This window comes from Panthera leo, chromosome F3, assembly GCF_018350215.1.
Source record: "Panthera leo isolate Ple1 chromosome F3, P.leo_Ple1_pat1.1, whole genome shotgun sequence".
In the NCBI taxonomy this organism is placed as follows: Eukaryota; Metazoa; Chordata; class Mammalia; order Carnivora; family Felidae; genus Panthera; species Panthera leo.
This window is the reverse complement of record NC_056696.1, coordinates 31,575,385-31,592,252: the sequence shown is the minus strand read 5'-3', so window position 1 is coordinate 31,592,252 and position 16,868 is coordinate 31,575,385. Positions and strand designations below refer to the sequence as shown.

Sequence of the window (16,868 nt, the reverse complement as noted above, 5' to 3'; positions counted from 1 at the left end):
TGCGGGGGAGGGACAGAGAGAGAGGGAAAGAGAGAATCTAAATCCCAAGCAGGCGCTGCACTACAGTCAGCACAGAGCCCAAAGCGGGGCTCAAACTCACGAACCGTGAGATTCACGCCCTGAGCTAAAATCAAGAGTCAGACGCTTAACCAGCTGAGCTGTCCAGGTGCTTCTCACTTTTGTATATATTTAATAGCATTATTTCATTTTTTTATTTTACTGATTTCCCATTTCACAAGTTTATAATATTTTTTTACTTTTTTTTTTTTTTTTTTTTTTTTTAACGTTTATTTGTTTTTGAGAGACTGAGAGAGCATGAGCAGGGGAGGGGCAGAGAGAGAGGGAGACGCAGAATCCGAGGCAGGCTCCAGGCTCTGAGCTGTCAGCACACAGCCTGACACAGGGCTCTACCTCATGAATTGTGAGATCATGACCTGGGCTGAGGTCGGACACTTAACTGACTGAGCCACCCAGGTGCCCCAATATTTTTTTACTTTTTAAATAACAATGATACCTAAGTGACTACTATAAGCTAAGAAATTTAAAGCTGCTGGGGTCATCTGGGTGGCTCAGTCCATTAAGCGCCTGACTTCAGCTCCAGTCATGATCTTGTGGTTCGTGAGTTCAAGCCCCAAGTTGGCTCTGTGCTGACAGCGTAGAGCCTGCTTCGGATCTCCTCTCTCTCTCTCTGTGTCTCTAAAAAATAAACATTAAAAAATATATTAAAAAGAAATTTAAAGCTTTCCATTTGACATTAGTGGAGAAAACTGAAATACTACACAAGTAGCACTTGCTGACCACTGAAAAGTAGCTCTTGTGGGACTAATTAATTATAGAAGTGTCTGGGAGTTCAGAGAAATAAGAGTAATGTGGCATTGTTTTCCTAGGGCTAGAAATTATCTTCTAGGTTGCCCTGTAATATCATAAATGTCCCTGACATTGGTGAATTAAATGATCAGAATTCACACATTTTGGATCTTAGAGTCATAATGTCTCAAACTTCATAGACCCAGATTCAATGTTATCAAATCCCTTCTTAGGAGGCAATTACATCATTCGTAAGTCCTGCCAACCTATAGGAAGTCATATCTTTAATGTTGGCTTAGGACAGGGTAGAATCTGTCAGGTATGAAGGATAATTCTTCAGCTTAATTTCATCTGGTCCTGGGGGACACACTAAAAAATGATTTCTCTGAATACCTAGAAGTACAAAAATGCAACACTACCTTAAGAGTTTTTAGTCACAATATCCTAGATGGTCACATGGTGGAGACGTTGTTCTATCCAAGTTGCTTTTGTGTTGTACTTGCCTCTTTTCCTACAAGCACGTTTCTTTTTTTTATTTATTGTATTTTTATTTTTTTTTAATGTTTATTTATTTTTGAGAGACAGAGCATGAGCAGGGGAGGCGGGGAGAGAGAGAGGGAAACACAGAATCTGAAGCAGGCTCCAGGCTCTGAGCTGTCAGCACAGAGCCCAAAGCAGGGTTGAACTCACAAGCTGTGAGATCATGACCTAAGCCAAAGTTGGATGCTTAACCGACCAAGCCCCCCAGGCACCCCTACTTATTGTATTTTTAAATGAAAATTTGCTTGTAAAATATATGCTTGAGACCCTGATTCATAAGAGTTTTTACTTAGTTTCTTGTCTATAAAATTTTCTGATACAAGTTTTAAACTTTGATGATATAGGTTAGCAACACTAATGCTTTCTTCTAATATTTTAAGTTTTGAGTTTCAAATTTGGTCTTAATGCTTATTTTTCTTTTTGTTTTCCCTTTCTCCTTCTCTCACTATCTTATCTCCATTCCTTTTTCTATTTGACTTCCAACTTAGCAGAAAGATTTTATTCCTACCAAAGTCTGTATCTTTTTAAGTTTTTTAATTCCTTAAAAGAAAAGTACACATACAAAAAAGCATAATAAAAGATTATGCAAAAAATACTTAATGCACTGATCGTTACTAAAAATCTTTTAAAATAAGTTTTTTATTACATATATGTAATTATGCATATAATTGTATATTATACATGGGTGTATGTGTTTACAGATATATTTTATTGTCAATTCTATTTCCTTTAGTACACAAACTGTTTTGTTTCGTTTCAGGGAATAAGGGTGGAGGTATAGTTTCTTTAGAGACATGCAGTAAAGATACTTGACTGTTGTTAGTAACCCATTTTCAGATGTCTACTCAGTGGCTATCACATACATGGGTGACCCTTTCTAAATTCCTAGGCAGGGTCACATGTCAGTGCTGAATGATGTGGTTCAGACATGATGTTCTCCTGCCTGTCCACACATAACTCAATGTGCAGGCTCTGATATTTGAGATCCTGGCAAGCTTACTGCTCCTAAAATTGAATTTGCCTAGTGACGTGGCTCAGTTTCTCTTTTCCATGATTAAAAAATAAGATGGGGGTGTAGTTTAAAACCATTCCATGCAAGCTGAGTATCCAGGCTGTTAGGTTATCTTATAGCTCTGCTGTGTTTCCAGCAGTCAGAATTCCTTCAAGTGTTGGGATTTTTTCTATGGTAAAAAGCCCATGAGCACAAGAAAACAGTGAAATAAAGGAGTTCCAGATCTTAAGACAGAAGAGAATAGCCTTCTAATCTTTACCACTGCTCAGCAAAGGGGAGATATAATATATAGTTAGGCTCTCTGATACTGAGGCCCAAGACTTCAAAAATACAGTTAATATATTTTTTTCTTTTTAATTTCTTATCCCTCACCTCCTTTTCCTGGTTCATTTCTGTTATAGCCGCTGAATAGTATTGAAGTGGTTATAAATAAACTCATTTGGCACAGTCAGTTCTACCGCTGACTGGCGAAACATTGAGCCTGACACTTTAGGAAGTGTAAATGATCTCATGGCAGAAATAAAGATGAGATTTGGTTTCTCACTGGGCATAGTAAGGAGATTTTGGGGGGAAAGGTGCTCATCTTTTTTACATGTTTAAGGATACAAAATGTTTATTACATGCATAGCTTAGAGCCAGTTCTTTCTACCTGTTGCGTTTATAGTTCCAGGAGTTTTACCACGGGGACTCTTCATGCCTTGAAGCAAAGTCTGTATAACAGCTAGAATATGTAAGAGAGGGCAGTTTTCCATGGTTTGACCCTCTCCAGGATGCACAGGTGTAAATGTCTCTTGGACTTAGTTTCCTCTTCCTACTTAAAAATAGAGAGAGGCTTTTAAAAAAATGAAATCATGTAAAGGCAGTAATGTTTTATAAAAATGAAGTGACCATAAATAAAAACTTACTTGAATAAAAAGGAAGGATTTAAAAACAACTTGAGCTTCACCAGAGGACATTTTATCTCCTTCGAGTAGTCAGCAAGGGTACTATACCACGCTAGTATAGTCCTAAACTGTGAAAGCGCTTGTAACTACCATTCAGATAAACTTGCTGGACAGTACCTCTCATTTCAGCCTACCTCATGTCCTTCTCTCCAATTTTTTTTTTGTTGAGATAGAATTCATAGGATATAAGGTTCATCATTTTAGTTATTTGTCAATGTACAGTTCAGGGATTTTGAGTATAATCACAATATCGTGCAACCACCATCACTATTCATTCCCAGATGTTTTCATTACTCCAAAACGAAACACTGTACCTTTTAATAAGAGTCGCTCTCTGTTCTTCCCTGCCTTCGGCCTCTGGCAAGCACTAACCTCTCTTCTGTCTATGGTTTTGCCTCTTCTGGACATATCCTACACATAGAGTCACACAGTGTTTTCAAGATTCATCATGTTGTTGCAGGTATCAGTACTCCATTCCTTTTTATGGCTGAGTATTCACTGTATGTATTGACCACATTTTACTTAAGCATTTATTAGTTGGTAGATATTTGAATTCTTTCACTTTTTTGGCTTTATGAATAAAGCACCTATGAGCGTTCAGGTACAAGTGTTTGAACATACATTTTCAGCTCTTCTGTGTGTATATCTAAGAATATAAGTGCTGGGTCGTCTAGTAATTAATTCTATGTTTAACTTTTTGAGGAACCTTCTCCCCCCACGTTTGAAGCTATGTAAAGTGCCTGGCTCAACAAATGCTGACTTTTATTGTCATTATTATTCCTATCTTACCAGTTTGTAAAAAGTTTTTCCAAGGGATCTTTTGTTTTTTCTCTTAGATCCTATAGGTAAATGCAAAAATGTACATGGATTCTATTGGCGGATATTTGTTTGTTTTTTAATTTATTTTAATCCTTTGTATACACGTTTAGGTTTCCTTAGGTATTATAATGCCTAGGAAATTGAAGAAGAGCCAGTATCATGAAATGACAAGCTAGAGGCCATAAGCAGAGTAAACCAATGCAGTAGAGTAATGTGTTCCTACCAGGGAGGGTCAAAAGAACATTAGGGTTTTCTCTCCCTTTTAATTTGCTGCTACCCATCCTGCTTGGGCCTTGGGTGAAGAGAAACTTAATGGGCTGGGGCCATCCCAAAGAGAGAAGGGTGGAGAATTTCTGTGACTCCTGAAATGAAAGTCTTTTCTAAAATATGCTACCTTGTGAGAGAATGAGTTATTGCTCTCTGTGCCATTGTAGGAGGCAGAAAGTGAGATCCTTTTTGTTAATACTCAGGAAAAAGCTTTTTCTGTGAAACTCTAATTAACCCAGCAAGGCAAATTAGACTCTGTTCTTTCTCTTCTTTTGCTTTTTGAATCATTACCTGTGCCATTTAACCCAAGAGAGGAGTAGTAATGATTGAGTTGGAGAACCTTATGAATCAGTGTGTTGAATATCTTCACTACAATTGAAGGAAATCTATTAAGTTTACTTAGTCATTCTTGCAAATATTCTTTCCAGAGTCGCCTCCACTTTCTTCATACAGATGAACAATGATTCAGAGCCTTGGGAAAATGAAAGGGAATAATTTCTCTTTTTCAAACACATGTGCTAATAATAGTTAAATGAGTTTGTGCCATATTGTGCTGATTAATTCCCATGGCCTCTGAAAGGGATTGACAGCTCTCGAATGAATCAACTGTCAAACGCAGATCACTAATGGCATCCAGCGAGGGGGGGATTCTGATCCTTAGTCATGTGTGTTGTACTGCATAATATGACCCTTGATTCATTAAAACATAGCAGAACTTAACTGAAAATTCAAGAGTTCTTTAATCAAATTAACCAAAATGAAATTGTAAAAGATTCTTTTTTTCCAAAAAGGATACCAAAGTGCCATGTAAAAGTATATGGTTTATAGTCCTTCAAAATGCAGGGATGACTTTGGTAAAAATCAGTGAGTCTTTTGGATGAAAGACTGTCCTCTTGTCGCAGGAGAACTGGTAGTATGTCTGAGATGCCTTCAGGGTTTAGTTAATGCAGTATTCCCAGAAGTCACTGATTAGAGAAGATCTGAAAATGCCTAGGCTATGTAAAAACAGGGCTCCCTTGAAGTGCACACTACCTAGCAGCTGAACCCCATCCTTGCAGAAAGTTACCAGCTAAGAAGTGAGGAAAAATGTCATTCTTGAATTTTAGTCAAAATATATATAGATAGTTAGGTAGTCCTGTCCTGGTATCTGAGTTCATATCTGTTTTCTCAGATCGGTGGCAGAAATATTTTGCCCATTGAACTCTTTTCTGAGCTATAACTAGGCATACTTAAGAGACGTTTGGTAACAAAGCTATCTAAGGCACAAATATGGAGAGATTCAAAGGCTCTATCTGGGAGACCTAGCACTGCTCTGCTGACTTGTTTTTTTCTTTTTTTGATGGTGTAATAGGTCTCCACACCCTGGCATCCTCCTACGGTACTCCAGGGTCACTCTCAAGAGGTCACATCTGTGTGCTGGTGTCCATCAGACTTCACAAAGGTTTGTAAATAAATCTCTGTAGTTGATTTAAAAAGTGGATCACAGATTTGTAGATTTTCCCAAGGTTATTTTGAGTGTTATACAGACTTCAATGTTTAAATAGAGATCGAAAGAACTAGAGGCCATCCAGGATCTATGTCAGCATTAATCATACACATTCTACTTTTCTCTACCAGTAGAGAAACTTACACTAAAGAATAAGAATGGATTTCTTGATTCCTTGGAAGTCATTGTTTTCCTAAACATAGAATTAAGTTTTTAACGTCATTAAATTTTATCCGAAACTCTAAAGTAAAAAGAAAATTTTAAGGTGAAAAAACTAGTTTTATTAACTATCTACATATTATCAATGTGACATATTAAAGGTAACATCTCGACTGTTCTTCACAATCCAATTTAGTGTTCACATGCCTAAACAATGCTTGCTGTGAAGTCTTCATGTCCTAGGTTATCTATAGCAAAACTACATAAGTAGCTCTAAAATGTTTTAGACATTTCTCACTTAAAAAAAAAAAAATTTAACAGTAATACTTAAAAACAAAATCCTGAAATGTGGAAAGACCAGAAACATAATCATAATCTTTATGTACATGTAGGGCTTTCATACAATAGCGGCCCAAGTTCCAGTCACTCTCCTGGCCTGTACTTCCCCTGGTCTTTGGGTTATTGGGATTTACAAGAAATATCACTTCTGTGGAGATCTCCCCTTTCACGTATGAAGTTTTGAGGTTTTGTTCCCATCTGTTTTTTATCTTCCAGAAACTTTTTATGGTCTGCTCTACTCAAGGCATCTCTGCTAGCTTTCCAGTACTGCTGTGGATTTCTTTTTATTTCTGTATCCCTATATAACCATTTCTGTGGTCAGCCTCGTGATAGGCCTTTTTTTTTTTTTTTTTAAACTTAATCGTTTTAATCACCAGTAATTATATCCCAATGACATTTTCCTTCTGAGATTCCATGTAACTTGCAGTGAAATATCTGCTTTTAACATATTTTCTATTTTGTAGAATTGGGATAGTTTTTTAATTTTTCAGTTATTTATGTCATCTTTTTTCAACCACCATATATTGTCCTCATGTATATGCACAGGAAAGACTCCTAGGAAACGACAGGGCTGTTTACCTATACTCATCTAGTGACAACCCTTTTAAAAGTTTTTTTTAAATAATTTTGCTCCTAGGGGCACCTGGGTGGCTCAGTCGGTTAAGTGTCCGAGTGTCCGACTTTGTCTCAGGTCATGATCTCACGGCTCTTGGGTTCAAGCCCCACGTCGGGCTCTGTGCTGACAGCTCAGAGCCTGGAGCCTGCTTTGGATTCTGTGCCTCCCTCTCCCTCTCTTCCCCTCCCCTGCTCATGCTCTGTCTCTCTCTGTCTCTCAAAAGTAAATAAACATTAAAATAAAATAAAATAAAATAAAATAAAATAAAATAAAATAAAATAAAATAAAATAAAATAAAATAAAATAAAATAATTTTGCTCCCAGCCTAGAGTTAGGAAGGTAAGTATGGTATAAAAACAAAAGGTTCTAGCCTCCGAAATTGGAAAAACATAATATTTCAGTTCTAGCTTTGCCACTTAATTGTGGTGACATTGGGCAAACAACTTTATTCTAATCTGCAGATGAGGTTATTTGAGTTCAAGGTTTTTTACATTGTGAGTATTAAACAAGTTAAAAAATGTAAATTGTCAGATGCACAGTAGGTGCTCTGGAACTAATAACTCTTATTAATAGACCGTAGAGTAACTGGGGATTCCAGGCATTTCTTGTTGAGCAGTTAAATATGTGTGTCTTCTTTTGGCCTCCCAGTAAGGAAAGGAAAAAGCTGCCAGTCTCTTGGGGGCCAAGACTTAAGAGAACGTGTGTTCTTTTTTTCTCTCTCTTTAGTGACTGAAATAGAGAAATTATATAAACAAATGCTGGGGAACAGCTCTGGTACCAGTGGCCATTTGCCACAAGCTCTTCAGGCTGGACTTTCTCTGCCATAAAAGGCTGGGACCAAGATCGGGAATGGTCAGATATTTTTAAAGGGGCAAAGGTTATTTTTAACTTCTTTCAGCCTAGTGAACTTGTTGTTTTCCCAGATCGCTCCTTTACCTATTTAAAAAGAATCTCAAAGGAATGGTTTGATTCTACTTGTCACAGCTTCCTAGAGTCCTGAACTAAGCCTGATCTTGGAAATGATCCCATTACTTTAGCAGTAAGCCAGATCATGTATAATTCAGAAGAAAGTGGTAGAAATTGAATGGTGACATGTACTGGTTTATCACTTAAGAGGGAGAGTAAAAAAGGTATTATAATTATATATGTCATAGTCCTATAGAAAGTTATAAAGATAATGACTAGCCCAAGTTTTTAAGGCAAAAATGAAATGAACTTGGTTTTATAGTATGGCATTAGGTCAGGTAATAAATGACTGGTAATGAAAGACATACCAGCAGAATTATTAAGAAACTATAGAGAGTCCTTTGGAAATCTGGAGTGATTCCTGAAAGCAAAGAATGGAAGTATATGATTTTTCAGATATCATTTTCTATATCCTGGTGTGTCAGACAGAATAATTCTCCTTATGAGTCCTTAAGATCTACAAAATTTTTCCTTTGTTGTAAGTCTTTGATTGAAACTTCTTGACTCCCTTCCTGGTTCTCACTAGATTGCTACCTGCTCTGATGACAATACACTGAAAATCTGGCGTTTGAATAGAGGCTTAGAGGAGAAATCAGGAGGAGATAAGCTCTCCATAGTGGGTTGGGCATCTCAGAAGAAAAAAGAGGCGAGAGCTGACCTAGGTAAGGATCCCATGCATTTTTCTAAGTTGTTCATGGTTTAATTGGTTTCATTCTACAGTACAGAGTGATAAGCTAGATTTCATCTTGTCTTGGTATATTTTTAAAGGAAAGCACCATCTTTTTGACATTCATTCTTTTCAATACATATTTTCTGAGCACTACTATGTTTATCATCTATACGAAGCACTGGAATCCAGTGGTGGATTTATTTTCAAAATTTTTATTGAACATTTACTATGTGCCAGGCACTGTTCTGAGTTGCTGGAGATTTAGCAATGAACAAAAGAATCAAAAAACCCAAAGACATAAACGAAGCTTACAGATTAGTATGAGCGGCATAGAAACAAGTTAAAGTAAAATATGTACTATGTCAAATCATGAGTACTTGAGAAAAAAAAAAGAACACTGGGAAATTAGGTGCCCAGGGAGGTCTAAATGTTTAGATGACATTTGAGTAAAAGAAGTGAAATAGTGAGCCACGTGGACATTTTGAAGAACATTCCAGGCAGACAAGTGCAAAAGCCCTAAAGTAGGAGCAGGCCTGACATATTTTTTTGTTCCTTGAAGGGGCTAATATGGCTATAGCCCCTGTGGCTGGTGCAAGCTAAGGAGAGAGGGAGGGCAATAGTAATGGGAAATGAGGTTCTTCTACAATTTGGCTTTTATTCTGACAGACAAAAAGCTATTGCAGGGTATTATGCAATACCTGCATGATCTGACTTTGCTTGATCATTCTTACTCCTGTGTTGAAAACAAATCGTAAAGGGAGCAGTATAAAAGCTGGAAGCTAATTTTAATGTCGTTTTGAAATAATCCAGGAAGCCATGATGGTGACTTGGACAGAGGGGTAGCAAAAGATATGGTAAGAAGTCTTCAAATTCTGGATATATGTACAAGGTGGAGCCAACAGAATATGGTGTGGAATCAGATGTGGGATGTAAGGGAGAATTACTAAGGATGACTTCAGAGCTTAGGGCTTGTAAAACTAGAAGAAGGGAATTGCCATTGACCTAAACAGGAATCACTGCAGAAGGAACAGGTTTGGGAGGGAATAGCAGAAGTTCCCTTTGGGTATTTGTTTGATATGATTATTAGACATTCAAATGGAGATGTCAGAGAGGCAGTTAGATGTTAATTTTGCAGTTTGGGGCTAAAGCTATAAATTTGGGGTCCATCATCATAGAGCAAGGAAGCTATAGCTAAGGTAGAGAATAGGTCTGGGGTCTGAGCCTTGGAACACCCCAATGTTTAGAGATTAGAGAGGTGAAGAAACAGACACAACCAGAGAAGTTAGAGAAGAAACCAGGAGAGTACTGTATTTTGGGACCCAAGTAAGTAATGGAGAGGGGGGTCCATTTGGTCAAATGTTTTTAGCATTCCACGTAAGACAAGGACTGAAATGACCTTTGGATCTGGCAGTGTGGGGATTATTTGGTGACTTCCATGAGAGCAATTTTGGTGGAGTGTCATGGTCTGATGGATGTTCAGGAGGATCAGAGAAGAGAACTTGGAGACTACAAGTATAGAAGGCTCTATCAAGGAGTTTTGCTAGAAAGGAAAGGAGAGAAATAAAGTGGTGGCTGAAGGAAGAAGCAGCATTTGTTTCTGTTTTGTTTTAATAGGAATATAGCATTTTGGAGTACCTGGGTGGCTCGGTCAGTTAAGCGTCGGACTTTGGCCCAGGTCATGATCTCACACTCTGTGAGTTCAAGCCCCATGTTGGGCTCTGTGCTGACAGTGAAGAGTCTGGTTAAGATTCATTTTCTCTCTCTCTCTCTCTCTCTCTCTCTCTCTCTCTCTCTGTCCCTCCCCCTCTCCCTCTCCCCCTCTCCTCCACTCTTGCTTGCACTCTGTCTCTCAAAAGTAAATGTTTAAAAAAAAATTTATTTAAGCAGTGTAGCATTTTGTATGTGATTGGAAGGATCCTATAGAGAGAGAAACTTGATGCAGGGAAATTTACTAGAGCAGTGTTCTCAAGTAAGTGTGAAGGGATGGTATCGAATTCACAAGTAGAAGGGTAGGACTTTGCTAAGAGTGTGGATAGTTCATCCATAATAATTAGAGAGAAGGTGGAACATACAGGCACAGTGAAGGTAGGTCAGAACCTATGGAAGTTGATAGCTTCTATTTTCTTAGTAAGATAGGAATCAGGATCATCAACTGAAAATAAGGGTAAGGGAGGAAGTGGTTGAGATTTGAGGAGAGATAAGTGAGTCTGAAATAGTCACGCAGAGAAAAGAAAAGAAAGTGGACCAGGGAAATACGGTTGTTGGGCAGTGGGTCAACTTGAGGCTAGTGGTCATGAATTGCAAGTGAGCAGTGTCTAATGGTTGTCTGCTGCCCAGGTACAGATACACTATAGGTGCGGAGTTGCATTTAACCAGAGGTGTGGTTTAAATCCACAAGTGTAAAGTGAGAGGAGGGCCAAGGAAGTTGAGGGTAGATATGAGAGGATGGTTGTAATGGTTGACTGCAGGATTTAAACTGGGTAAGGAAGGAAGTGAGCATAAAGTGGCACTAGGGGATAGTGTCAAAGTGGGAAGATAAATGAATTGAGGATCCCCTAGAGATGAGGGATTTTGGAGATTGATCACTAAAGTGAACTGTTATATAGGTGGTGGTTGAAACTGAGATAACAGGATTTGCAGATTGGTAGTAATAAGGTCAAGGAGTAAGTGGCTTGAGTGAATTAAAGGACAAGGCTATAGAAACCAAGGCATTGGAAAGACCATGTATGTGGATTTTGTAATAACCATGAATTGACAGAGACAGTATTGAAGAGAGTGATAGTACACCAAGAGCAAAACTCTTCCAAGCACTGGACCAGCCAGAGGGGATTCTCATGTTATCAACAGATATATAGTAGTAAGCTGGAAATTCAAGCTTAAAGATTCATTTTACGTTAACCATCAAGGCCTAAGCTAATGGGGAATTGAAGATGAGACCGAATATATGCCCATTTTTCTAATGACTTAGTTCTTTAGTCTCTTAAAAGATGCTATAAGCAGAACTGGATTCCAAGGGAGGGTCTTTTACTTGTAGGTCTGCTTTAGTAAAGCCTTTGATGCCTTTATTTTTTAGTTTTTAGTGTTTCCTCTCTTTAAAAAAATTTTTCTTTTATTAGTATTATATAAGTTTAAAAAGCCAGCGAGTCCTTCCAACAGTGAACGAGATAAACAGTCCCCAGATGCCCTGCCCCATAGTTCCCTTTTCTCAGGGACAGCCACTCTCAAATCTTCTAGCTGATTCTTTGATATGTGTGTCTATATCTCTAAATAGTATTTGTGCATTTCTGTTTCTTTTGATTTTTGTTTTCTTTTGTTTTCAACTTTATCTACTGACGTCTCACTTTGTGAGATGAGGATTTCGCTCTGTGTCCCCACCATTACCAAGCCTCTGCATGCTCCGCATTCCCCTATCTTCCCAATACAGGATCATAATTTTGGTTTGAACAGGAGTTAGCTTTTTGTTTTTGGTTTTTTTCTATTCAGAAGGGAGTTAGATAGTAAACTGCTGTTACTTTTTACTTCCTGAACTTTTTTTCCCCCTTGAGGCTCTTTTTTTTTTTTTTTTTTTTTTTAAGAGACTTGTCAAGATGTATTTACCTACCATAAGTCCACCCATTTAAAGTATACAGTGCAGTGGCCTTTAGTATATTGAGTTAGGCAGTCATCAACACAATCTCATTCTAGAGTATTTTCATTATCCAAAATGAGGGTCCCAATTTCCCTATATCTTTATCAGCACTTGTTATTGTCTAATTAATTACAGCCCTCCTAGTGAATGTGAAGTGGTATCCATTGTGGTTTAGATTTGAATTTCCCTAATGGCTAACAATATTGAGCATTTTTTCCTGTGCTTATTATTTGCCATTTGTATATTTTCTTTGGAGAAATGCCTCTGCACATCTTTTGCCCAAATTTTAATTGGACTATTTGTCTTTTTAATGTTGAGTTGTAAGTGTTCTTTATATACTCTGGATATAAGCCCTTTGTCATATAACGATTTGCAAATATTCTCTTATTCTGTAGGTTGTCTTTTTACTTCCCTAATGATGTCCTTTGACACAAAATTTTCTAATTCTGATGAAATCCAACTTACCTGTTTTATCCTTTGTCAATTAGTGCTTTTGATGTTGTATCTAAGAAACCATTTCTTAACCCAAGGTCACAAAGAGATTTTTAGTTTTAAGCCATCTGGTCCATTTTGTGTTTGTTTTTGTGTACGATGTAAGATAAGGATCTAAATTCATTCTTTTATACATGGATATCCAGGTTTCTCAGTATCATTTTTTTTTTTTTAATTTCTTTAACGTTTTTTATTTATTTTTGAGACAGAGAGAGACAGAGCATGGACGGGGGAGGGGCAGAGAGAGAGGGAGACACAGAATCGGAAGCAAGCTCCAGGCTCTGAGCCATCAGCCCAGAGCCTGACACGGGGCTCGAACTCACGGACCGCGAGATCGTGACCTGAGCTGAAGTCGGACGCTTAACCGACTGAGCCACCCAGGCGCCCCTCTCAGTATCATTTTTAACAGAGACTATTCTTTACTCCATTAAATTATTTTCATACCCTTGCCAAAAATCAATTGACCATAAATGTAAGGATTTATTTCTAGATTCTCATTCTGTTCCATTGATGTATATGTCTATCCTTAGGCTGATACTACATTGTCTTGATTACTATAGCTTTGTAGCAAGTTTTTGAAATTGGAAACTCTGGGTCCCCCAATTTTCTTCTTTTTCAAGATTATTTTGGTTATTCTTGGTCACTTGTATTTCTATACAGATACTAGAACCAGCTTGTCAATTTCTACAAAATAGTTCCCTGAGATTTTGATAGGCATTATATCAAATCTATAGTTCAGTTTGGGGAATACTGCCATCTTAAAGATGTGTTAACTTTTGTGATCCGTGAACATAGATGTCTATCAGCTGCCTTGTCTTTATATTTACTTATCTATCCCTAATTTGGGAAAACAAAAAAGAGAAGAATCATGTGTTTCTACCACTCACAAATAATTTTAATTAACATTTTAACTTATTTTTGAGATTTTCCTCCTTTTCCACAGAGATTCTTATTAATAGAATCATGTTTATACTGTAAATACATTTGGATTTCTTGGGGATGTCTTCCCTGAACATGATGTTCTAAGCACTTTCTGTGTTATCTTTTTAGCAAAATATTTAAAATAGTCCACTGAGTAAATGTTCCACAGTTTATCTAGCTATTCTCTCGTAGTTGGACATTTTGTTTCCAAAATTTTGTGAAACTTTTTTCTGAATTTAGGGTTCCCTCATCCCATTAAAATAGATTCCCAGAGGTGGCATTTCTATGTTAATTGCTGTAACCATTTTAAGAGTATTAATGAAAAGTGAAGTTGCTTTTAATTATTTTTAGTGTATCATTAATTATTCTTGGTTTTGAAAGCCAAGTCACAAAAAGAGTTATACATGTTGACCAAGTTTGGACCATAATAATAGCGACCACATTCAGCCATTATTGAGTAGGAGACAATCTAAAGACCCACTTGGATTATCTTACTTAGTTTCCCGAACAGCCGAAACTAAAGCTCAAGGAAGTTAGGTTCGCCTAAGATCCCGCACAGCTGTGAAGTTTGTAGTAGAACCAGACTTCAAACACTTGCAGTCTGGTTTTAGAGTGCGTGCTTGGTCTGTGCTGACAGCTCAGAGCCTGGAGCCTGCTTCAGATTCTTTATCTCCCTCTCTGTCTCTGCCCTTTCCTCACCCACACTCTGTCTCTCCTTTTCTTAAAAAATAAATACACATTTAGAGTGCATGCTTGGAAGCACTCTCCAGTACTGCCTCCTTTAAAACCCAACACAGGAAAGCATAGTTCAAGTTAAGACCCAACCAAGATTTCTCCATTCAGGGTGCTGCTAGAGTTACTCTGAAGAGCACTAAAGAAAATCAACCCCACTTGAATGCCAAAGGTTGGCACATTGGCTATTCAGCCCTGTAATCCAGCTTCCAGCAACAGAGTGGCTGCTGTTAATCACACCACCAGTTTGAAAATGATGGTCCTCTGCTTTCCCAAGCTTCTAATTGCCACCCCAATCCTTCACTGTTGTCCTGGGCTTCGTATCTTCTCTTCTGGCCCTTTTAACACACCAACTAGAAGGCTTTAAACCCGAGGCACAGCGCCTTTTCCCTCTGCCCTACTTTTCCCAGCCAGCACCTGCTCTATCGCTTACTATTGTGTCACTATTTCAGCCAGCAATCTCAGTACTGTCAAGGCAAATGGTTCTCAACCCTGGCTGTGCATCTTAACCAGTTGTGGAGCTTTTTAAAAGTTTGTGTGTCCCCAGAGATTATTCAGTAGGTCTGGGGTGGGGGCCAAGTATTCTTACAAAGCTTACCTGTATTCTTACCTGTATTCTTACAAAGCTCCAAGTAATTCTGGTATGCAGCCAGGATTGAGAACCTCTGGTCTAGGCATTATTGAGTGACAAAGATGATTGTCCTTATCTTGAAGAGAAGGAAACCTTACCTGTACTATCTCATGTGCTTGCCATAGTCTTGCAAGTGTGCAGAATGCTTACAGAGTCTGTTTTTTGATGCATGGAACCTCACTGTCATCCCTCTCAGCAGTAATGAAATTTCACAAACATTGTTTAATGATTCTTTGCTGGGTACTACAGGGGCCCTAGACCTAAAAATGAGTAAATCATCATCACCTGCCTTCTAGGTGCTCACAGTCTAGTCCAGGAGGCAGATACAAAAGCCCTGTAGTACATTGTAAACATTTCTCTTAGCTGTATAAACAAAAGGAGCCTACTTCCTGTGGGAGAGGAGGAAAGAAGTTTGTGAAATCTTCACAATGAAGTTAACGGCTGTCATCAGAGCCTGAAACATGAGGAGAATTTTTACCTGGCCAAGAAGGGGCAGACTTGGCAAGAAAGCCACATGAACAAAGACAGAGATGTGACAGTGCACAGCTTGTTCAGGAAGCAGTGAGTAGTCTCCTGTAACAGGATCCTAAAGTAGCAGTACATGATATGACTGGAAAGGTAGGCTGAGGCCAAATGGCAAACTCTTATACAGAAAGAAGCTGCAAAGTGACTGATTATTAGTAAGCTTTCTATAATTCCTCAAAAGAACTGACTTGCAGGAGGCCCTTAGGGCAGTAATGCAGTCTATGATACCGTGTCCTCAGATCTCACACAGTGCTTTGGGTCAGTGGGGGTTCAGTAGATGATGTACTACCGGCCATGTTATATTTAAATCGAGGGACCATATAGTGACATACTGTGTAGCTGTTAAAAAGAATGCAGTGTGTCTAAGTTTATAGAGACATGGAGAAAAAAACACTGTTTAGAGAAAAGAAGAAATTGCAGAATGTGTGTATGTGGTGTGTGTTTGTGTAATAATCCATTGTTGGGTTTTTAAGATCTGATATACCTTTGTGTGGTAATAGGCATCTAGAAAATTGTAGGATGCACACGAGTAAAATGAGGTTGAAAAGAGGGTTTTTTACTTTTCGCTTAATTTCCCTTTGAAACTGAATTTTTTTTACCATGAGATTTTATTATCTTAATAATCTTATTACTATTTTTTTAAAAAGATTGAAGTTTGGTGCAGAGTTTTGTTAACCTTCAAAGTTAATAAAATCTTCTCTTTGAAACCCCATGGTCCACTCCTTCCTCCATTTAACATCCTAAAGGAAGAGAAATGCCCCAGCTTTCCACCACATCAGATCTCCCTCTGACCCTTAGTAAACACTTCAGATGTCTGCTACTCAGGTATCAGAAACTTAGATACCTGCTTAGCCCAGGGCCCCGCTTTTCCTTCTCCCCTAATCCTGTGTTAGAATGTGCCTGTTCTAAGACCCATGCCATTTTAGGACTTTCTGCCTTAACCCTACCCTTCAGCCCACTCTCATGGAACTAATAACTGTAGGGACTGTGCAGTGACTGTTGATCTGTGCTGAAGAGTGAAACAAATGAAAAGTTTCTGTCCTCCTGAAATAATGACTAATCAAGCTCTAGAATATGAGAACTATCACCAGATGCTTCAGGGACAGTCCCTGTCACTAACTCTCCTTCTGTAGCACGTTACTCCAGAATGGGATTTTCCAGTAAAATGATCTTAATTGAAAGAGCAGTATCACTTTGGCCATTTCTGAACGTATAGTTGATGGGGAAAGTTTAGGCAAACGTCAGTTTGTAGAATTTCTCTGTCTCAAGGCAAAACTGCTTGATGAGTAAAAAGCACAGGGTAGAACATACAGG

At 38.2% G+C, this 16,868-nt stretch overlaps 1 protein-coding gene across 7 annotated transcripts in view; it reads left to right on the top strand.

The window, feature by feature from the left end:
* The window catches only part of DTL (denticleless E3 ubiquitin protein ligase homolog), a 48,668-nt gene that overhangs the window by 19,381 nt on the left and 12,419 nt on the right, over positions 1–16,868 (top strand). For all 7 annotated transcript variants that reach the window (XR_006198767.1, XM_042924942.1, XM_042924940.1 and 4 more), the window contains exons 12-13: positions 5,741–5,830; positions 8,482–8,617. Coding sequence is in view for 6 of the 7 variants with exons in the window: in XM_042924942.1 (XP_042780876.1) it covers positions 5,741–5,830; positions 8,482–8,617 (226 nt within the window). In the remaining variant the exon portion in view is untranslated. The remainder of the gene's footprint in view (positions 1–5,740; positions 5,831–8,481; positions 8,618–16,868) is intronic.